The sequence below is a fragment of the Salvelinus fontinalis genome, chromosome 42 (assembly GCF_029448725.1).
Source record: "Salvelinus fontinalis isolate EN_2023a chromosome 42, ASM2944872v1, whole genome shotgun sequence".
NCBI classification, from domain to species: domain Eukaryota; kingdom Metazoa; phylum Chordata; class Actinopteri; order Salmoniformes; family Salmonidae; genus Salvelinus; species Salvelinus fontinalis.
In genome coordinates this window covers 18,344,044-18,367,995 of record NC_074706.1, presented here as the reverse complement: position 1 = coordinate 18,367,995, position 23,952 = coordinate 18,344,044, and the positions used below count along the sequence as shown (strand labels likewise).

At 44.5% G+C, this 23,952-nt stretch overlaps 1 protein-coding gene across 1 annotated transcript; it reads left to right on the top strand.

Annotated features, from left to right (window-relative positions):
- Positions 1-260: 260 nt before the first annotated feature.
- LOC129841283 (N-acylneuraminate cytidylyltransferase-like) lies at positions 261-22,862 on the top strand. The gene is made up of 8 exons (XM_055909480.1): positions 261-617; positions 8,130-8,272; positions 11,532-11,687; positions 14,886-15,016; positions 15,398-15,492; positions 16,894-17,065; positions 19,553-19,715; positions 20,910-22,862. The coding sequence occupies exons 1-8, from the start codon at positions 397-399 to the stop codon at positions 21,122-21,124; spliced, it is 1,296 nt and encodes a 431-aa protein (XP_055765455.1). The 5' UTR covers positions 261-396; the 3' UTR covers positions 21,125-22,862.
- Positions 22,863-23,952: the final 1,090 nt, after the last annotated feature.

Genomic DNA, 23,952 nt, shown 5'->3' with positions numbered 1-23,952 from the left:
GCTGTCAAGGCAAAGGGTAGCTACTTTACAGAATCTCAAATATATTTTGATTTGTTTAACACGTTTTGTTAGCACATTATTCCATATGTGTTATTTCATAGTTGATGTCTTCACTATTATTCTACAATGTAGAAAACAGTAAAAAAAAAAAGAAAAACCCTGGAATGAGTAGGCGTGTCCAAACTTTTGACTGGTACTGTATATCAAGCGAGTATTTTTATATTCCACAGAGTATTATCAGATGAACAGTTCTGTACAGATAATGATCAGACTCACGTTACAAATGCTGGTTAACAATCCAATACATTTAGTTTAAATTGTTTCACAAAAGTAGTGCGCTAGTCTTTTACTAGTCCTGTATTAGCAGACCAATATAGACTTCATCAGCACAGGCAAATGGCTGCTGCAAGAAAACGTACGCTAACTGGATTTGAAGATGTGATAGACGGGAAAACAAAGATTTTCAAAGACAGCGGCGAGAAGATACACATTGCAGCTCTGATCCTAGCTAGGGGAGGCAGTAAGGGGATCCCCCTGAAGAATATAAAAGTTCTGGCCGGTGTCCCGCTCATCGGATGGGTTCTGAGAGCTGCCGTGGATTCCAAACAGTTTGACAGGTGATTCAGTTCAATCTACAAATGATTTTCCAATGTAGCTACAGTATATGGATTTGCTCTGAGGCTGTTAATAATAATTAGCTGCAACAAATGCATGTGACATTCTTGTTTTGCGTGCACGGATAATATTGTTCATCCTAGTGATAAAGTCTATGTTGTCTATGATGATTGATGCGTCTAGTCATATCGGTACATTATTAATTGTTTGTGTGTGAATATAAACCCATGTCAGATTCTTATTGAAATAGTTTGTCAAGAGGATGTTTGAAAATTTGCTGTCTCTGACTGTCACGATCGTCTTGCTGAGAGAGAGTGGACCAAGGCGAAGCGTGTGCAAAATACATTCTCTTTTATTTTAGAGAAAGGAAAAAACACGCAACGAACACTTTAACAAACTGAAACAAAACAACAACGATCGTGAAGCTATAGACGTAAGTGCACACACAAGCTACAAACGTACAACATAGACAATTACCCACATTAACCTAGTGCCTATGGATGTCTTAAATATGGCTCCCAATCAGAGACAATTAATGACATCTGTCTCTGATTGAGAACCATTCAGGCAACCATAGACACAGCTAGACACCTACACTAAACACAAACCCATCTACTTTAATTAACCCCCTAAACCATACAACCACCCTAGACAATACAAAAACACATACCTTCCCCATGTCACACCCTGACCTAACTAAAATAATAAAGGAAACAAAGAATACTAAGGCCAGGGCGTGACAGTACCCCCCCCCCCACCAAAGGTGCGGACTCCGGCCGCAGAACCTGAAACAGAAGGGGATGGTCCGGGGTGGCCCCCATCATGGCGGCGGCTCGGGCGCGGGACGAGGCCCCCACTCCACCATTGTCAATACCCGCTTTGGTGGCGCCTCTGGAGCGGCGACCCTTGTAGCAAGTCCCGGACTGAAGACCATCCCAGAGGGCGCCACCGGACGGATGGGTAGCTCCGGACTGAGGGGTAGCTCCGGACTGAGGGGTAGCTCCGGACTGAGGGGTAGCTCCGGACTGAGGGGTAGCTCCGGACTGAGGGGTAGCTCCGGACTGAGGGGTAGCTCCGGACTGAGGGGTAGCTCCTGACTGGAGGGCAGCTCCTGACTGGAGGGCAGCTCATGACTGGAGGGCAGCTCATGACTGGAGGGCAGCTCATGACTGGACGGCAGCTCCGGACTGAGGGACGGCAGCTCCGGACTGAGGGACGGCAGCTCCGGACTGAGGGACTGCTGCTCATGGCTGGCTGACGGATCTGGCTGCTCATGGCTGGCTGACGGATCTGGCTGCTCATGGCTGGCTGACGGATATGGCTGCTCATGGCTGGCTGACGGATCTGGCTGCTCATGGCTGGCTGAGGGATCTGGCTGCTCATGGCTGGCTGAGGGATCTGGCTGCTCATGGCTGGCTGACGGATCTGGCTGCTCATGGCTGGCGGTCGGCTCTGGCTGCTCATGGCTGGCGGACGGCTCGGGCTGATCCTGTCTGGCGGACGGCTCGGGCTGATCCTGTCTGGCGGACGGCTCGGGCTGATCCTGTCTGGCGGACGGCTCTGGCTGATCCTGTCTGGCGGACGGCTCTGGCTGATCCTGTCTGGCGGACGGCTCTGGCTGATCCTGTCTGGCGGACGGCTCTGGCTGATCCTGTCTGACGGACGGCTCGGGCTGATCCTGTCTGGCGGACGGCTCTGGCTGATCCTGTCTGGCGGACGGCTCTGGCTGATCCTGTCTGGCGGACGGCTCTGGCTGATCCTGTCTGGCGGACGGCTCTAGTGGCTCGGGACAGACGGGCAGCTCTGACGGCTCGGGACAGACGGGCAGCTCTGACGGTGCTTGGCAGACGGGCAGCTCAGACGGTGCTTGGCAGACTGGCAGCTCAGACGGTGCTTGGCAGACTGGCAGCTCAGACGGTGCTTGGCAGACGGGCAGCTCAGGCGGTGCTTGGCAGACGGGCAGCTCAGACGGTGCTTGGCAGACGGGCAGCTCAGACGGTGCTTGGCAGACGGGCAGCTCAGACGGTGCTTGGCAGACGGGCAGCTCAGACGGTGCTTGGCAGACGGGCAGCTCAGACGGTGCTTGGCAGACGGGCAGCTCAGACGGTGCTTGGCAGACGGGCAGCTCAGACGGTGCTTGGCAGACGGGCAGCTCCGACGGTGCTTGGCAGACGGGCAGCTCCGACTGTGCTTGGCAGACGGGCAGCTCAGACGGTGCTTGGCAGACGGGCAGCTCAGACGGTGCTTGGCAGACGGGCAGTTCAGGCGCCGCTGGGCAGATGGCAGACTCTGGCCGGCTGAGGCGCACTGTAGGCCTGGTGCGTGGTGCCGGAACTGGTGGTACCGGGCTGGGGACACGCATCGCAGGGCCAGTGCGGGGAGCAGCAACAGGACGCACAGGACTCTGGAGACGCACAGGAGGCTTGGTGCGTGGTGCCGGAACTGGTGGTACCGGGCTGGAGACACGCACCATAGGGCGAGTGCGTGGAGGAGGAACAGGGCTCTGGAGACACACTGGAAGCCTGGTGCGTGGTATAGGCACTGGTGGTACTAGGCTGGGGCGGGGAGGTGGCGCCGGAAATACCGGACCGTGCAGGCGTACTGGCTCCCTTGAGCACTGAGCCTGCCCAACCTTACCTGGTTGTATGCTCCCCGTCGCCCGACCAGTGCGGGGAGGTGGAATAACCCGCACCGGGCTATGTAGGCGAACCGGGGACACCATGCGTAAGGCTGGTGCCATGTAAGCCGGCCCGAGGAAACGCACTGGTGGCCAGATGCGTTGGGCCGGCTTCATGACATCCGGCTCAATCCTCAATCTAGCCCTGCCAGTGCGGGGAGGTGGAATAACCCGCACCGGGCTATGAACACAGGAGACACCATGCGCTCTACTGCATAACACGGTGTCTGCCCGTACTCTCACTCTCCACGGTAAGTACAGGGACTATGCGCAGGTCTCCTACCTGACTTCGCCACACTCCCTTTTAGCCTCCCCCCCCAAGACATTTTTGGGTTGTACTCGCGGGCTTCCAGCCTTGCTTCCGTGCTGCCTCCTCATATCGCCTCCTCTCAGCTTTAGCTCCCTCCAGCTCTTCACGAGGGAGGCGATATTCTCCCGGTTGTGCCCAAGGACCCTTTCCATCCAGTATCTCCTCCCAGGGCCATGAATTTGTGTATTGCTCCTGTTGCAGCTTTACACGCCGCTTGGTCCGATGATCGTCTTGCTGAGAGAGAGTGGACCAAGGCGCAGCGTGTGCAAAATACATTCTCTTTTATTTTAGAGAAAGGAAAAAAACACGCAACGAACACTTTAACAAACTGAAACAAAACAACAAACGATCGTGAAGCTATAGACGTAAGTGCACACACAAGCTACAAACGTACAACATAGACAATTACCCACATTAACCTAGTGCCTATGGCTGTCTTAAATATGGCTCCCAATCAGAGACAATTAATGACATCTGTCTCTGATTGAGAACCATTCAGGCAACCATAGACACAGCTAGACACCTACACTAAACACAAACCCATCTACTCTACTTAACCCCCTAAACAATACAACCACCCTAGACAATACAAAAACACATACCTTCCCCATGTCACACCCTGACCTAACTAAAATAATAAAGGAAACAAAGAATACTAAGGCCAGGGCGTGACACTGACTTTGTCTTGGCTACGCAAGACCGGTTTGCATTGACGTAGCCTACTTGCAGTGGTGTACTTAAAAATCTGTCTGGCTCAGGCGTTCCGCCCAGCAGAACTACTCCCAGATTCCACTGAAAAGGCAGAGCGTGAAATTCAAACGATATTTTTTTGAAATATTTAACTTTCACACATTAACAAGTCCAATACAGCAAATGAAAGATACACATCTTGTGAATCCAGTCAACATGTCCGATTTTTAAAATGTTTTACAGCGAAAAGACCACATATATTTATGTTAGCTCACCACCAAATACAAAAAAGGACAGACATTTTTCACAGCACAGTTAGCATGCACAAAGCCAACCTAACTAACCAAGAACCAACCAAACTAACCAACAAACAACTTCATCAGATGTCAGTCTTATAACATGTTATTCAATAAATCTATGTTTTGTTCGAAAAATGTGCATATTTCAGGTATAAATCATAGTTTACATTGCAGCTACAATCAGAAATTGCACCGAAAGCAGACAGAATAATTACAGACACCAACGTCAAATACCTAAATACTCATCATAAAACATTTCTGAAAAATCGAAGGTGTACAGCAAATTAAAGACAAACATCTTGTGAATCCAGCCAATATTTCCGATTTTTTAAGTGTTTTACAGCGAAAACACAATATAGCATTATATTAGCTTACTACAATAGCCTACCACACTACCGCATTCATTCATCAAGGCACGTTAGCGATAACAATTTATTTTATTTTATTTATTTCACCTTTATTTAACCAGGTAGGCAAATTGAGAACACGTTCTCATTTACAATTGCGACCTGGCCAAGATAAAGCAAAGCAGTTCGACACATACAACAACACATAGTTACACATCGAATAAAACAAACATACAGTCAATAATACAGTGAAAAATAAGTCTATATACAATGTGAGCAAGTGACGTGAGATAAGGGAGGTGAAGGCAAACAAAATATATAAAATATATATATATATAAATAAAAATATAAAAAAGGCCATGGTGGCGAAGTAAATACAATATAGCAAATAAAAAAAACACTGGAATGGTTGGTTTGCAGTGGAAGAAAGTGTAAAGTAGAGATAGAAATAATGGGGTGCAAAGGAGCAAAATAAATAAATAAATACAGTAGGTAAAGAGGTAGTTGTTTGGGCTAAATTATAGATGGGCTATGTACAGGTGCAGTAATCTATGAGATGCTCTGACAGCTGGTGCTTAAAGCTAGTGAGGGAGATAAGTGTTTCCAGTTTCAGAGATTTTTGTAGTTCGTTCCAGTCATTGGCAGCAGAGAACTGGAAGGAGAGGCGGCCAAAGGAAGAATTGGTTTTGGGGGTGACCAGAGAGATATACCTGCTGGAGCGCGTGCTACAGGTAGGTGCTGCTATGGTGACCAGCGAGCTGAGATAAGGGGGGACTTTACCTAGCAGGGTCTTGTAGATGACCTGGAGCCAGTGGGTTTGGCGACGAGTATGAAGCGAGGGCCAGCCAACGAGAGTGTACAGGTCGCAGTGGTGGGTAGTATATGGGGCTTTGGTGACAAAACGGATGGCACTGTGATAGACTGCATCCAATTTATTGAGTAGGGTTTTGGAGGCTATTTTGTAAATGACATCACCGAAGTCGAGGATTGGTAGGATGGTCAGTTTTACAAGGGTATGTTTGGCAGCATGAGTGAAGGATGCTTTGTTGCGGAATAGGAAGCCAATTCTAGATTTAACTTTGGATTGGAGATGTTTGATGTGAGTCTGGAAGTAGAGTTTACAGTCTAACCAGACACCTAGGTATTTGTAGTTGTCCACATATTCTAAGTCAGAGCCGTCCAGAGTAGTGATGTTGGACAGGCGGGCAGGTGCAGGCAGCGATCGGTTGAAGAGCATGCATTTAGTTTTACTTGTATTTAAGAGCAATTGGAGGCCACGGAAGGAGAGCTGTACGGCATTGAAGCTCGCCTGGAGGGTTGTTAACACAGTGACAAAAGAAGGGCCAGAAGTATACAGAATAGTGTCGTCTGCGTAGAGGTGGGTCAGAGAATCAATAGGCAATAGCAATAGGCACGTTAGCGATAGCGAATTAACCAGCAAGATATATAATTTTGACTAACCTTGATAAACTTCATCAGATGACAGTCCTATAACATCAGGTTATACATACACTTATGTTTTGTTCGAAAATGTGCATATTTAGAGCTGAAATCAGTGGTTATACATTGTGCTAACGTTGTGCTAACGTAGCATCTTTTTCCCACAACGTCCGGATATTTTTCTGACACTTTTTCTGACACACATATTCTGACCAAATAGCTATTCATAAACATAACTAAAAAATACATGTTGTATAGGAAATGATAGATACACTAGTTCTTAATGCAATCGCCGTTTTAGAATTCTAAAAATAACTTCATTACGATATGCAGTTTACGTTATGGCGAGAGAGTACCCAAAAGCTGGGCGCAAACGACTAGTTCACATGTACGACAGATATATGAAATAACATCATAGAATGGGTCCTACTTTTGCTGATCTTCCATCAGAATGTTGTACAAGGGGTCCTTTGTCCAGAACAATCGTTGTTTGGTTTTAGAACGGCCTTTTTCCCTCTCGATTTAGCAAGCACACTTGCCAAGTGGCACGAATCTCTCCATCGTCAACAAACGGAAGAGAACGGAACACGGCAAAACTCCCGAAAAAATGTCAATAATCTGATTAAACTATATTGAAAAAACATACTTTACGATGATATTGTCACATGTATCAAATAAAATCAAAGCCGGAGATATTAGTCGTCCATAACGTCAGCTTATCAGAAGGCAAATCCAGGTCCCTCCTCGCGCTCTCCAGAAAACAGGAAACTGGTGACACGTCATGCCAAGAGCTATAATTCGAGTCCAGATCAAGTTACACACTCAATTTCTTCTCTCACTGCTTGTCGACATCTAGTGGAAGACGTATGAAGTGCATCTAAACTAATAAATATCAAGGACTTTAATAGGCAGCCCCTAGAACAGTGCATCGATTTCAGATTTTCCACTTCCTGTCAGGAAGTTTGCTGCAAAAGGAGTTCTGTTTTACTCAGAGATATAATTCAAACGGTTTTAGAAACTAGAGAGTGTTTTCTATCCAATAGTAATAATAATATGCATATTGTACGAGCAAGAATTGAGTACGAGGCCGTTTAAATTGGGCACGATTTTCCCCCAAAGTGAAAACAGCGCCCTCTGTCCTCAACAGGTTTTAAATAAAAATACTTTGCAGTACTACTTATGTCATTTTTTGGGGTATCTGTCCTTTACTTGACTATTTATATGTTTGAGTACTTTTACTCCACTACATTCCTAAGGAAAATAATTTACTTTTTACTCCATCAATTTTCCCTGACACCCAAAGTACTCGTTACACGTTGAATGCTTACAAGGACATGAAAATGGTCCAATTCACACACTTATAAAGAGAGCATCCTTGGTCATCCCAACTGCCTCTGATCTGGCAGACTCACTAAACACAAATGCTTAATTTCTAAGTCATGTCTGAGTGTTGGAGTGTGCCCCTGCCTATCCATAAAAATTTTAAAAAATGTTTTAAATCATGCCATCTGGTTTGCTTAATAAAAGGAATTTGAAATTATTTATACTTTTGATACTTAAGTATATTTAAAACCAAATACTTCTTAGTCTTTTACTCAAGTGGTATTTTATTTGGTCACTTTTACTTGAGTCATTTTCTATAAAGGCATCTTTACTTTTACTCAAGGATGACAATTTGGGTACTTTTTCCACCACTGCCTACTTGTTACAAAGCCTGAGGAATCAACTTCTTCAGTTCTTTCTCCCACTAGTGTGTGGGTATCAACTGATCATGATGACATTGAGAAGGTGGCCAAGGCATGGGGAGCTCAGGTTCACCGCAGGAGCCCAGAGGTGTCCAAAGACTCTTCCAGCTCTCTCGACACTATCCAGGAATTTGCCCGATTAAACCCAGGTAAGGGGTGAATCTCAATTGTAATTTCCTTGATTCCTCATGTCCTCACTCCTTGCCTCCTTCTCGAAATGCATTAGAGGAGGAGATCTGAGTGGAGGAACTGCAAATCTTCTGCTCCAATGTGCTGTGAGAAGGAGACAAGGAGGGAAGTGTGAGGAATCAAGATAATACAATTGTGATTTACTCAATGGCATAGCACCAGGGAAGTATCAACGTTTGTTATAATTTATTGTGACAAAACCACACCCTCCTTGATGCTTCACTGTCTTTGTTAGGACTCGTAGGCAGCGCTTTGTTATAGATGACAGGCATTAATGGAAAATATGCAGAAGAACATATTCAAATCAAATCAAATCAAATGTTATTTGTCACATACACATGGTTAGCAGATGTTAATGCGAGTGTAGCGAAATGCTTGTGCTTCTAGTTCCGACAATGCAGTAATAACCAACAAGTAATCTAACCTAACAATTCCACAACTACTACCTTATACACACAAGTGTAAAGGGATAAAGAATATGTACATAAAGATATATGAATGAGTGATGGTACAGAACGGCATAGGCAAGATGCAGTAGATGGTATAGAGTACAGTATATACATATGAGATGAGTAATGTAGGGTATGTAAACATAAAGTGGCATAGTTTAAAGTGGCTAGTGATACATGTATTACATAAAGATGGCAAGATGCAGTAGATGATATAGAGTACAGTATATAGATATACATATGAGATGAGTAATGTAGGGTATGTAAACATTATATTAAGTGGCATTGTTTAAAGTGGCTAGTGGTACATTTTTACATAATTTCCATCAATTCCCATTATTAAAGTGGCTGGAGTTGAGTCAGTATGTTGGCAGCGGCCACTAAATGTTAGTGGTGGCTGTTTAACAGTCTGATGGCCTTGAGATAGAAGCTGTTTTTCAGTCTCTCGGTCCCTGCTTTGATGCACCTGTACTGACCTCGCTTTCTGGATGATAGCGGGGTGAACAGGCAGTGGCTTGGGTGGTTGTTGTCCTTGATGATCTTTATGGCCTTCCTGTGACATCGGGTGGTGTAGGTGTCCTGGAGGGCAGGAAGTTTGCCCCCGGTGATGCGTTGTGCAGACCTCACTACCCTCTGGAGAGCCTTACGGTTGTGGGCGGAGCAGTTGCCGTACCAGGCGGTGATACAGCCCGACAGGATGCTCTCGATTGTGCATCTGTAGAAGTTTGTGAGTGCTTTTGGTGACAAGCCGAATTTCTTCAGCCTCCTGAGGTTGAAGAGGCGCTGCTGCGCCTTCTTCACAACGCTGTCTGTGTGGGTGGACCAATTCAGTTTGTCTGTGATGTGTACACCGAGGAACTTAAAACTTTCCACCTTCTCCACTACTGTCCCGTCGATGTGGATAGGGGGGTGCTCCCTCTGCTGTTTCCTGAAGTCCACAATCATCTCCTTTGTTTTGTTGACGTTGAGTGTGAGGTTATTTTCCTGACACCACACTCCGAGGGCCCTCACCTCCTCCCTGTAGGCCGTCTCGTCGTTGTTGGTAATCAAGCCTACCACTGTAGTGTCGTCCGCAAACTTGATGATTGAGTTGGAGGCGTGCATGGCCACGCAGTCGTGGGTGAACAGGGAGTACAGGAGAGGGCTCAGAACGCACACTTGTGGGGCCCCGGTGTTGAGGATCAGCGGGGTGGAGATGTTGTTACCTACCCTCACCACCTGGGGGCGGCCCGTCAGGAAGTCCAGGACCCAGTTGCACAGGGCGGGGTCAAGACCCAGGGTCTCGAGCTTGATGACGAGTTTGGAGGGTACTATGGTGTTAAATGCTGAGCTGTAGTCGATGAACAGCATTCTCACATAGGTATTCCTCTTGTCCAGATGGGTTAGGGCAGTGTGCAGTGTGGTTGCGAATGCGTCGTCTGTGGATCTATTGGGTCGGTAAGCAAATTGGAGTGGGTCTAGGGTGTCAGGTAGGGTGGAGGTGATATGGTCCTTGACTAGTCTCTCAAAGCACTTCATGATGACGGAAGTGAGTGCTACGGGGCGGTAGTTGTTTAGCTCAGTTACCTTAGCTTTCTTGAGAACAGGAACAATGGTGGCCCTCTTGAAGCATGTGGGACCAGCAGACTGGGATAAGGATTGATTGAATATGTCCTTAAACACACCAGCCAGCTGGTCTGCACATGCTCTGAGGACGCGGCTGGGAATGCCGCCTGGGCCTGCAGCCTTGCGAGGGTTAACACGTTTAAATGCTTTACTCACCTCGGCTGCAGTGAAGGAGAGCCTGCAGGTTTTGGTTGCGGGCCGTGTCAGTGGCACTGTATTGTCCTCAAAGCGAGCAAAAAAGTTATTTAGCCTGTCTGGGAGCAAGGCATCCTGGTCCGCGACGGGGCTGGTTTTCTTTTTGTAATCCGTGATTGACTGTAGACCCTGCCACATACCTCTTGTGTCTGAGCTGTTGAATTGCGACTCTACTTTGTCTTTATACTGGGACTTAGCTTGTTTGATTGCCTTGCGGAGAGAATAGCTACACTGTTTGTATTCGGTCATGTTTCCGGTCACCTTGCCCTGGTTAAAAGCAGTGGTTCGCGCTTTCAGTTTCACGCGAATGCTGCCATCAATCTACGGTTTCTGCTTTGGGAATATTAGCTAGACTACGGCTCTGGGGAGATATGTATCAAGCATCTCAGAGCAATAATACTGATCAAGGATCAGGCCCCCCCTGCCCATGTAGTCTTATTAGTTCTTAGTTCTTTGAGGCAAAACTGATTGTAAATCTGTAGTCCTCCTCTGAGACACTTTATTACATACGACCTCCTGGGCCGTAGTGCCTGCTGCAGGTTTTCATTCCTGCCTTTTAATCAGAGCCTGAGAACCACTTGCTGGGAAACCAGATGTACTGTCTGACTCACCACTCTCCAGCCAATCAGTGGCCGTTCTTGTCTAGCTAGGTAGAAACAAAACCAGCACGACTGTCATCAATGAAAATGTGTTGTCTTTTAGTTCAATTTCTAATCTAAACATAATCCCAATCCGAGTAAATTGTTGCATATCAAGTATAAACAGAGTTTCAGTTGATAGCTTATTGATAGTGTGAGAGTGACTATAGACAACCCATGAATAGGAGATTATCCAAATAATGTGGGACTCACTCCGTAGCTACAAATGTCAACAGTGACCATATAGGTTTATTCATATCTCATATCATATGACCATCTGATTAAATAAGGGATAAATCCAATATCTGCTGTGTTGTGTTGACTTCCTCCAGAGGTGAATGTGATCTGTCACATCCAGGCTACGTCTCCCTGCTTGCACCCCTTCCACCTGAAGGAGGCCCTGGAGTTGATCACCAATCAGGGCTTCACGTCTGTCTTCGCCGTGGCCCGACAACACCACTTCCGCTGGCAGGAGGTCAAGAAAGGAGGTATGGGATAGCCATGTGTTATGTTTAGAGCTTTCCGGGATAGACTTGTGCTATGTTTCGGGACTTCCGGGATAGCCTTGTGCTATGTTTCGGGACTTCCAGGATAGCCTTGTGTTATGTTTAGGGCCTTACACGTAGGTTTGTTTTCCCGGACACAGATTAACCCTATTCCTGGATTTATAAAAGGTAAATGGAGAATCTCCATTAAATTCTTTGTAGTCTAGGATTAGGCTTAATCTGTGCCTGAGGAAAAGCTGTCCCAGGAGTTTGCCCTGGCCACATCAACATAGCCAGGAATGTAACGCTCGTCGTCGGTGGAAGGAAGAGTGGACCAAAGCGCAGCGTGGAAAGTGTTCATGATATTTATTTACAAGAAACACTCAAACCAAAATAACAAATACAAAAACGAAAGCGCACAGTTCCGTCAGGCACAGACACTAAACAGAAAATAACACCCCACAAAACTCAGACGGAAAATCACAACTTATATATGATCCCCAATCAGAGACAACGATAGACAGCTGCCTCTGATTGGGAACCACACTCAGCAAAACAACAAAGAAATAGAAAGCGTAGATTTTCCCATCCGAGTCACACCCTGACCCAACCAAACATAGAGAATAAATAAGGATCTCTAAGGTCAGGGCGTGACAAGGAAAAACTTGAGTGACCTAGATATGTTGTATTTGAAAATACCTACCCAATATAGCTTGTTGTAAGATGCTAATGTTCAATGATAATTAATTGTTTATATAGTGCCTTTCACAAGCACAATACATGGAAGTCATCCCATCCACCACCAATCACTGTGTATCACAATAGAGAGATGAGGGGTGATTAGACAAGTATGTTTTTTTCTCCTCTGGACCAGGAAAATCTAATCAAATCAAATGTTATTGGTCACACACATATTTAGTAGACGTAACCTTTAAGGGCTAGGAGTCCCGCTAGCAGGACAACTTCCAGTGAACCTGGAGGGTGGGCAATTCAAATAAATAATCTTAACAATTACGGATATTAAACATTTAGGTACATATAAATGTCTTATATCGGTTGCAAGCTTAAATTCCTGTTAATCTAACTGCACTGTCTGATTTACAGTAGCTATTACAGCGAAAACATTCCATGCGATTGTTTGAAGACGGCTCCCCACATCAAAATATTTTTCCACCAGCACAGGTTTCATAAATTCACAAATAGCGATGAAATATTCACTTACTTTTTGAAAATCTTCCTTTGATTTGTCATTCAAAGGGTCCCAGCTATAACATGTAGTGTCGTTTTGTTAGATAAAATCCTTCTTTATATCCCAAAAAGTCAGTTTAGTTGTCGCCATCGATTTGAGTAATCCACTCGTTCAACATTCAGAGAAAGGAATCCGAAAATCTACCCCTAAACTTTGTTTCAACAAGTCAAAATACGTTTCTATTTACTCCTCAGATACCCTAAAATGTAATCAAAATATAATATTTCTTACAGAAAGAAGTATGGTCAATAGGAAACCGATTTTAGCAGGTGCGTCCTGTCTTCATGGCACGCCCTAACACGAATTTCCAAGACTGTGTCCCTGTACTAAAACTGATATTTCTTATTCATTTTTGAAGTTACAAGCCTGAAACCTTGAAAATAGACTGCTGACACCCTGTGGAAGCCATAGGAATTGCAGGGAGCTAATTTTCAGTTTGACCTTATACTTGCCATTCTAAGAGGATGCTCTCTCTCAAAAAAATTCTGGTTGGTTTTTCTTTGGATTTTCTCCTACCATATCTATTGTGTTATATTCTCTTACATTTTTTTAACATTTCTACAAACTTCAAAGTGTTTTCTTTACAATGGTACCAGTTGTATGCATATCCTGGCTTCAGGGCCTGAGCAACAGGCAGTTTACTTTGGGCACGTCATTCAGGCGGAAATTTAGAAAAAAGGGGCCTAGCCCCAAAATGCAGATGTAGCAAAATGCATGTGTTCCAAACTCCAAAAGTGAAGTAGTATCTAACAATTCACAACAATACACACAAATCTAAAAGTAAAAGAATGGAATTCAGAAATATATAAATATTAGGGCAAGCATTGGCTGAGTGGCATTCACTAAAATACAGTAGAGTACAGTATAAACATATGAAATGAGTAAAACAGTATGTAAACATTATTAAAGTAACTAGTGTTCCATTTAAAGCGACCAGTGATTCCATGTCTATGTACATAGGGCAGCAGCCTCTAAGGTACAGGGTTAAGTAACTAGGTAGTAGCCGGCTAGTGATGGCTATTTAACAGTCTGATGGCCTTGAGTTAGAAGCTGTTTTTCAGTCTCAACTTTGATGCACCTGTACTGACATCGCCTTCTTGGATGGTAGTGGGGTGAACAGGCAGTGGCTCGGGTGGTTTTTGTTCTTGATTATCTTTTTTGCCTTCCTGTGACATCGGGTGCTGTAGGTGTCCTGGAGGGCAGGCAGTGTGCCCCGGTGATGCATTGGGCAGACTGCACCACCCTCTGGAGAGCCCTGCGGTTCTGGGCGGTGCAGTTGCCATACCAGGCTGTGATACAGCCCGACAGGATGCTCTCAATTATACATCTGTAAACGTTTGTGAGGGTCTTGAGGGCCAAGCCAAATTTCTTCAGCCTCCTGAGGTCGAAGAGGCGCTGTTGCGCCTTCTTCACCACACTGTCTGTGTTGGTGGACCATTTCAGATTGTCAGTGATGTGTACGCTGAGAAACTTGAAGCTTTTCACCTTCTCCACTGCTGTCCCGTCGATGTGAATAGGGGTGTGCTCTCTCTGTTGTCTCCTGAAGTCCATGATCAGCTTCTTCGTTTTGTTGACATTGAAGGAGAAGTTATTTTCCTGGCACCACTCCGCCAGGGTCCTCACCTCCTCCCGGTAGGCTGTCTCGTCATTGTTGGTAATCAGGCCTACTACTGTTGTGTCGTCTGCAAATGTGATGATTGAGTTAGAGGTGTGTGGCCACGCAGTAATGGGTGAACAGGAGTAAAGGAGGGGGCTAATTACGCACCCCTGTGGGGCCCCTGTGTTGAAGATCAGCGAAGTGGAGGTGTTGTTTCCTACCTTCACCACCTGGAGACGGCCAGTCAGGAAGTCCAGGACCCAGATTCAGACCTAGGGCCTCGAGCTTAATGATAGTATTAACCATAGTTAGAACCTATTAACTAATATTGATTATTTTGCTCTCTCCTCTTCAGGTAGTGTTGCCACCAAGCCACTGAACCTTGACCCGTCTAACAGGCCCCGGAGACAGGACTGGGATGGAGAGCTGTGTGAGAATGGATCTTTCTACATTCATACCAGAGCGACAATAGAGGAAGGCCTGCAGGTAACTGGCACTATACCCCATCGGGGCCCATACTCACAAAGTGTTTCAGGATAGGAGTGTTGGTCTAGGATCAGTTTTCCCTTTTCTATCATTATTAATAAGATTGTATGGGCAGGGAGGACCTGATTCTAGATCAGCACTCCTATCCTGAGACGCTTTATGAACACTGGCCCTGATATGTATGTCTGCTGCTGGAGGTGAACCCTATTTTCCTCAGGTGATCAATAATGTTTAGTCATTCAGTGGATGTGAGCTTGACCAGAGACAAAAGACACACTGAGAAATCGACTTGCTGATCTATAATTCTAGATATTCTATTGTCAACTGCCGTTGTTTCAAATGATAATTGAAATCCCCTTTCTCTTGCATTGTCTTTCTCAGGGGGGAAAGTGGGCTTACTATGAGATGCTGCCAGAGTACAGTGTGGATATTGATGTGGATATCGATTGGCCCGTGGCAGAACAGAGAGTACTGAGGTAGTCTGAAGTCACTAACTCAGAGCCTCACATTCTCACGTTCTCTCTCTCTCTCTCTCTCTTTCACTCTCTGTGTTTACTTGAACAATCTTAATCGGTGTCCCTTCCACGGGACGGTTGAGCTAACGTAGGCTAATGCGATTAACATAAGGTTGTAAGTAACAAGAACATTTCCCAGGACATAGACATGTCTGATATTGGCAGAAAGCTTAAATTCTTGTTAATCCAACTGCACTGTCCAATTTAATGTAGCTATTACAGTGAAAGAATACCATGTTATTGTTTGAGGAGAGTGCACAATTTTGAACATGAAAAGTTATTAATAAACAAATTAGGCACATTTGGGCAGTCATGACACAACAGTTTGAACAGAAATGCAATGGTTCATTGGATTAGTCTAAATCTTTGAACATACACTGCTGCCATCTAGTGGCCAAAACCTAAATTGCAGCTGGGCTGGAATAATACATTATGGCCTTTCTCTTGCATTTCAAAGATGATGGTACAAAAAAATACAAAAGAACAGTTTGTTTTTTCTTTGTATTATCTTTTACCACATCTATTGTGTTATATTCTCCTACATTCCTTAAAATGGTACCAAGAATATGCATATCCTTGCTTCAGGGTCTGAGCTACAGGCAGATAGATTTGGGTATGTCATTTTAGGCGAAAATTGAAAAAAAGGGCGGATCCTCAAGAGGCAACACAATAAACATTGATGTAACACAGAGGAGCCGTTATACAGATGTATTTCCCTGTGTGTTCTGGTATGACAACTGCTTGGCATTCGACCGCAAGGCGCTACGAAGGGTAGTGGATATGACCCAGTACATCACTAGGTCCGAGCTCCCTGCCATTAAGGAACTTTATACCAGTCGGGGTCAGAAAAAGGCCCTAAAAATTGTCAAAGACTCCAGCCCTAAATCATAGACTGTTCTCTCTGCTACCGCACTGCAAGCAGTACCAATGCACCAAGTCTGGAAACAACAGGACCCCCAAGCTATAAGACTGCTAAATAGTTAGTTAAATAGTAAACCAATAGCTACTTGGAATATCTGCAATGACTGTTTTTGCCCTAATCTCTTTTGACTCATCACATACGCTGCTGTTACTGTTTATCTATCCCGTTGCCTAGTCATTTTATCCCTACCTATATGTACATATCTACCTCAACTACCTCGTATCCCTGCACAATGACTCGGTACTGGTACCCTGTGTATATAGCCAAGTTATCATTACTCATTGTGTATGTATTACTTGAGTTAATTTGTACTTTTTTTTCTCTCTCTGCATTGTTGGGATTGGCCCGTAAGTAAGCGTTTCACCTTTAGTCTACACCAGTTGTTTTACGAAGCATGTGATAAGATTTGATACAATTGTATTTGACCTGTTCCTCTCCAGGTTTGGTTACTTTGGCCTGGACAAGCCTGAGGTGGTGCGTCTGCTGCTGTGTAACATCTCAGGCTGTCTGACTGACGGCCGCGTCCTCATCTCTGTCTCTGGAGAGGAGATGATCTCTGTCAACACCAGAGATACCATGGGTATCCGCATGCTGCAGAGAGAGGGGGTGGAGGTACGTAGACTATAGATATAGAACATATAGAACATACACCAGAGAGGGAAAAGAGATACAGTACAAAGATAATGCGACGAATACTGATGATTGAAGATTGACGTAGATTCATTGGAATTTAAAAGATCACATATGGTAACAGCAAATAGTGACAGACAGGCTTACTTTATTTTTTACAGTTGAAAGAGAATCCCAATCATGTGATTACTGCTTCCACAAATACATGTGTTGTCTATGTTGTAATAGGAACTTCCAGGTGAACAAAAAGGACAGCGTTGGTAAAGTCAATCAAAAATATATTGGTTTTATTACAAGTTGCAAAAGGGAGACACCATGCAGCCCAGAAGCAGAGAACACGTCTAACTGACCTCTTGGAGACGGGGCCTTTCTATCCTAATCAGACAGCACCAAATGTTCTGTAAACACCAGCCCGAGAGGCTTGTAGGAAGACAAAACAAAAAGGCAGCAACTGTCAGCTGCTACAGAATCACAGTGTTCACAGGTTGTCATCAATACAATGCAACAGTGAATAATCAGTGTGTCCTCGGTCCTTGTACATCCAGTCTGGCGTCAACTACTATCAACAGATAGGAGAATAATCCAAAACATTCAGTATCAAGTCTAGTGACCATCAACCTGCACCTTGAGTACCTTGAGAATCCCCGAGCTGACAAGGTAAAAATGTGGTGATCTGTCCCTGAACAAGGCAGTTAACCCACTGTTCACCGGTCATCATTGTAAATTAGAATTTGTTCTTAACTGACTTGCCTAGTTATTTTAAAAAAAATAGGCGGACTGTGATCTGGACCCAGAACGGGGTCAGTACGGACTGCGGGTTCTGACCGAGTTTTTAAAATAATAATTATATGAATATAAATACAATTTGGGGGGAGGGGGACATTTTGTTAGGATTTGACTCATGGTATGATCTGAACACACATAAGACATGGAAAATGTGTAGAATTGCGGGAAAAGAGTTTCAAAACTGCACATATTTCTCTCTGCCAACAAGAGGGGTGCGAACAGTTTGGGGTTGCGAGGTAGAGGTTTGTTAATATGCTGATAAATGACAATATCCATCCGAACCTTTGCCATCTAGGAAATGTGTGTGACCGGACCTTCTGAATTAGTATTAGAATATAATTACTTTATTTTTCCAGAAGACACTTTAGTTGTGGCAAGTTAGATAAGATAAAGATATATAGTAAACAAAAAAACGGCAACATTCACATGACAGATACAAATTCTTACAAGGTATATATACACTTAGTGTACAAAACATTAAGAATAGCTGCTCTTTCCATGACAAACTCACCGGGTGAAATATGATCCCTTATTGATGTCACTTGTTAAATGCACTTCATTCAGTGTAGATGAAGGGGGGGAGACAGGTTAAAAGAAGGATTTTTAAGCCTTGAGACAATTGAGACATGGATTGTGTGTGTGTGCCATTCAGTGGGTGAATGGGCAAGACAAAAGATTGAAGTGCCTTTGAACGGGGTATGGTAGTAGGTGCCAGGCGCACCGGTTTGTGCCAAGAACTGCAATGCTGCTAGGTTTTTCACACTCAACAGTTTCCTGTGTGTATCAAGAATTGTCCACCACCCAAAGGACATCCAGCCAACTTGACACAACTGTGGGAGTCAACATGGGCCAGCATCCCTGTGGAACACATTCGACACCTTATAGAGTCCTTGCCCAATGAATTGATATTAGCAACTCAATATTAGGAAGTCTGTTCTTAATGTTTTGTGCACTGTGTATATATTAGATAAATATAAGTCACAAACATCTGATTTCATTTAAAAGCCATGCTATAAAAAAAATAAACCTCTGTTAGATACCTGAGTCCAGCACAATAGCCAAGTTACTGTCTGCCCCTGGTATATCTAGATAAGCCACAGCTCATCACTGAAACCACCACCCATTAAACACTCACAGACCACTATTTACTCTAGCTGTCATGTGTATCACGTTTCAGGAGAGACCCAGATGCAGATAGTGTCGAAGTAACAAAAGTTAATTCCTAGAAAAGGGGGCAGGCAAAACGACAGGGGGCAGCAAAACGGGTCAGGCAGAGGTCAATAATAAAAAAATCCCGTTTTACAGCAAATTTCCTTCAATTCTACAAATTTGCAATAGGGTGGAGCTAAATGTTTGCCGTTTTTAATGATAACTGATGATCCATCGGCCCACCTCGGTCGGTAGTTCGTCCATGCTTACCACAAGTTTAGAAAGCTGGCTGATAGACTAACTTAACAATCTTTAAAAAATAATAATAATAATTCTGACTTGGGCTAATTGAGTGGCTGCTGATGCACAACCAAATGTTGAAATTGTACCTTGTGTATTCTATTATTCTAACTCAACAGGAAGTTGAGACCCCAACTGAGTCCCCCCCCCCCCCCCCCCCAAAAAAAAGGACAAATCAGAGCTTGCATAGAGAACTTAGACAATAAATCAAGTGTTTTATGCTGTCTCCTCCAGGTGATCCTGATCTCGTCCAGTGAGGACCTGACCAAGGCCTTGGCTGACAAGCTGTCCCAGAGGACGGGCTGCGAGGTCAGACAGCTGGGCAAGGACATCCAGGGTGAGGCCAAAGCCATGATGGACGACAGGGATCTGGACTGGAAGGAAGTCGCCTATATGGGTAAACTCACTATTCTTTTCACTTAACTGACTACTACTACTTACTACTTACTACTAATAATAATTTTGCTACTACATTCACTTGTTTAGTGATCATTTGTAAAGTGGCTCTCTATTTGCATTCTGCATGTAGGTTAGGCTACCACTGCAGAAAACTACTAGTATTGTTCTGAGTTCATGTCACTGTCAGTCAATTAATATTTATGGGCAATGTGAGAAGGGTGATGTCAGCTGTGAAGTCCTGGAGAAATTGAGATTCAATTTAAAATGAATCAATTTCTATTCTGAACAGAAATATGAACGCAACATGTAAAGTGTTGGTCCCATGACACATGAGCTGAAATAAAAGATCCCAGATATTTTCCATACGTACAAAATGTTTATTTCTCTAAAATGTTTTTTTTTGGTTTACATCCCTGTTAGTGAGCATTTCTCATTTGCCAATATAGTCCATCCACCTGACATGTGTGGCATATCAAGAACCTGATTTAAACAGCATGATTGTTACACAGGTGCACCTTGTCCTGGGGATAATAAAAGGCCACTCTATTGAATGTTAATTTCTCTACCATAAGCCGCCTCATCTAGCACATCCAACCGCCCTCACAACCGCAGACCACGTGTAACCACGCCAGCCCAAGACCTCCACATCCAGCTTCTTCACCTTCGGGATCATCTAAGAACAGCTGATGAAACTGTGGGTTTGCACAACCAAATAATTTTTGCACAAACTGTCAGGAACCGTCTCATGGAAGCTTATCTGCTTGCTCGTCGTCCTCACCAGGGTCTTTACCTGACTGCGGTTTGGAGTCGTAACCGACTTCAGTGGGCAAATGCTCACCTTCAATGTCCACTGGAACGCTGGAGAAGCGTGCCCTTCACGGACGAATCTCTGTCTTTATTTCAATTGACTGATTGCCTTATATGAACTGTAGCCTCAATTGTTGCATGTTGCGTTTATTTTTTGTTCAGTGTATGATTTCAGTAATTCATTTTTAAGATTTTAAGATAAACCCAAAATTGTAAACTATTCATTAAAAAAAATATATTTCTATGATTTCCTTAAATCATGTGTTTTAGCAAAAAAAATGAATGTGTTTTTGCAACATACTAATCATCCTATGAATACTTCCAGAACCACCTTATGGACACTTTAATAGATAAACAAACTCAACTCATTCCATCCCTCCTACAGGTAACGATGCACCAGATGTTGACTGTCTGAACCTGGCTGGGCTGAGTGCAGTACCCAGGGATGCCCCAGTGGTAGCAATCAATGCTGCTAAATACTCCTGCCACAATGTTGCAGGCCTCGGGGCTGTGAGGGAGTTTTCTGAACACATCCTGCTGCTCAAGAAGAAGGCCAAGTCTCAGATGGAACAGGACCGCATCCACAGAAATACATTCTAAACTCTAGAATGTGTTCTAAAGTCAGAGAGACACATTCTAAACTCTAGAATCTGTTCTAAAGTCACAGACATGCATTCTAAACTCTAGAATGTGCTCTAACTCTAATCTGGCTCAGATATGTTCTAAACAAAGAGTTGCATTCTTGAAGCCTAAGTGCCAGTCTGTTTTTGCTCACTTGCCAGCTCCTTGTCACTCCAAACATATTTGGCATTACAATTCCAAAAAGAGTTAACTAGAGAGCAGAAACAGACTGGCACTCAGGCTATTTTATTCTAGACTATCAGACAAACCTAAACTCATGCCTGTGCTAAAGATTAGGCTAAATGACCTTGAAGCTTATTGACAATTCTCAATACTTTCTCTGGAGTATTTACTCACTTTCAGGCACTTAGCTCAGGCTGAGGTGTTTTTTACAGGTTGTCAGATCGAGGTAGTTTTGGTTTTACAACTCCAAACCATATAAACTTGAATGCTTATTGGATTTAATCATATTTGTGTAGGAGGATGTGGCGAAAGTGAATAACACCTTATAAACTCAGCAAAAAAAAAAGGAACGTCCTCTAACTGTCAACTGCGTTTATTTTCAGCAAACTTAACATGTGTAAATATTTGTATGAACATAACAAGATTCAACAACGGAGACAAACTGAACATGTTCCACAGACATGTGACTAACAGAAATTGAATAATGTGTCCCTGTACAAACACTCAGTATCAGGGGTGGCCACCAGCTGCATTAAGTACTGCAGTGCATCTCCTCCTCATGGACTGCACCAGATTTGCCAGTTCTTGTTGTGAGATGTTACCCCACTCTTCCACCAAAGCACCTGCAAGTTCCTGGACATTTCTGGGGGTAATGGCCCTAGCCCTCACCCTCCGATCCAACAGGTCCCAGATGTGCTCAATGGGATTGGGATCAGGGCTCTTCGCTGGCCATGGCAGAACAATGACATTCCTGTCTTGCAGGAAATCATGCACAGAAGAGCAGTATGGCTGGTGGCATTGTCATGCTGGAGGGTCATGTCAGGATGAGCCTGCAGTAAGGGTACCACATGAGGGAGGAGGATGTCTTCCTTGTAACGCACAGCATTGAGATTGCCTGCAATGACAACAAGCTCAGTCCGATGATGCTGTGACACACCGCCCCAGACCATGACGGACCCTCCACCTCGATCCCGCTCCAGAGTACAGGCCTCGGTGTAACGCTCATTCCTTTGACGATAAACGCGAATCCAACCATCACCCCTGGTGAGACAAAACCGCGACTCTTCAGTGAAGAGCACTTTTTGCCAGTCCTGTCTGGTCCAACGACGGTGGGTTTGTGTCCATAGGCGATGTTGTTGCCGGTGATGTCTGGTGAGGACCTGCCATACAACAGGTCTACAAGCCCTCAATCCAGCCTCTCTCAGCCTATTGCAGACAGTCTGAGCACTGATGGAGGGATTGTGGGTTCCTGGTGTAACTCAGGCAGTTGTTGTTGCCATCCTGTAACTGTCCCGCAGGTGTGATGTTCGGATGTACCGATCCTGTGCAGGTGTTGTTACACATGGTCAGCCACTGCGAGTACGATCAGCTGTCTATCCTGTAGCGCTGTCTTAGGCGTCTCACAGTACAGACATTGCAATTTATTGCCCTGGCCACATCTGCAGTCCTCGTGCCTCCTTGCAGCATGCCTAAGGCACCCTTCACAATGAAGATATGTGAAGTCATTTGGATTGTTACGAATTATCTTTGAAAGACAGGGTCCTGAAAAAGGGACATTTCTTTTTTTGCTGAGTTTATCAAGCTGTGCATAATTATTAGGCAGCTTCATTACCCCAGGTAAAATGGTCCAAAAAAGAGATTTAATTGACACTGAAAAGTCAAAAATTGTTAAATGCCTTTGACGGATGCAACATTCTTGAAATAGCTAAACTATTGAGGCGTGACCACCGGACAATCAAAGGGTTTGTTGCGAATAGTCAACTGGGGCGCAAAAAAACGCATGGAGGAGAAAAGGTGCAAATGAACTGCAAAAGACTTGAGAAGAATTAAACGCCAAGCTAACAGAAACCCATTCTCCTCCAGTGCCACCATATTCCAGAACTGCAACCTACCTGGAGTGTCCAGAAGTACAAGGTGCTCAGAGACATGGCCAAGGTCAAGAAGGCTGAAACACGACCACCACTGAATAAGATTCACAAGTTGAAGCGTCAAGATTGGGCAAAGGAATACCTGAAGACAGATTTTATGGACAGATGAAATTAGTGACTGTTGATGGACCAGATGGATGAACCACATGGCTGGATCAGTAATGGACACCGGGCACCACTTCGAGTCAGACACCAGCAAGGTGGAGGGGTACTGGTATGGGCTGCTATCATTAAGGATGAGGTAGTTGGACCTTTTTGGGTTGAAGATGGACTGAAACTCAACTCCCAAACCTACTGCCGGTTTCTGGAAGATTCTTTCTTCAAGCAGTGGTACAGGAAGAAGTCCTCAGCATTCAAGAAGCCCATGATCTTTATGCAGGACAATGCTCCATCACCTGCATCCAAGTACCCCACTGCTTGCCTAGCCAGCAAGGGCCTCAAAGATGTCCGAATAATGACCTGGCCCCCTTCCTCACCGGACTTAAATCCGATTGAGAACTTTTGGGCCCTTCTCAAATGTGATATTTACAGTGAGGGAAAACAATACCTCTTTGAACAGCATTTGGGAGGCTGTGGTTGCTGCTTCAGTGAAAGTTGATCGTGAACAGATCAAGAAACTGACAGACTCCATGGATGGAACGCTCATGACAGTTATTGAAAAGGAGGCTGGCTATATTGGTCACAGAATATTTTTGA

What these genes read in the sequence shown, in the direction of transcription:
- LOC129841283 (XM_055909480.1), top strand. Translation starts at nt 397, where the DNA reads ATGGCTGCTGCAAGAAAACGTACGCTAACTGGATTTGAAGATGTGATA. An exon ending in ATTTGCCCGATTAAACCCAG is followed by an intron (nt 8,273 to 11,531) that starts GTAAGGGGTGAA and finishes GACTTCCTCCAG; the next exon opens with AGGTGAATGTGATCTGTCAC. An exon ending in TGCAGAGAGAGGGGGTGGAG is followed by an intron (nt 17,066 to 19,552) that starts GTACGTAGACTA and finishes TGTCTCCTCCAG; the next exon opens with GTGATCCTGATCTCGTCCAG.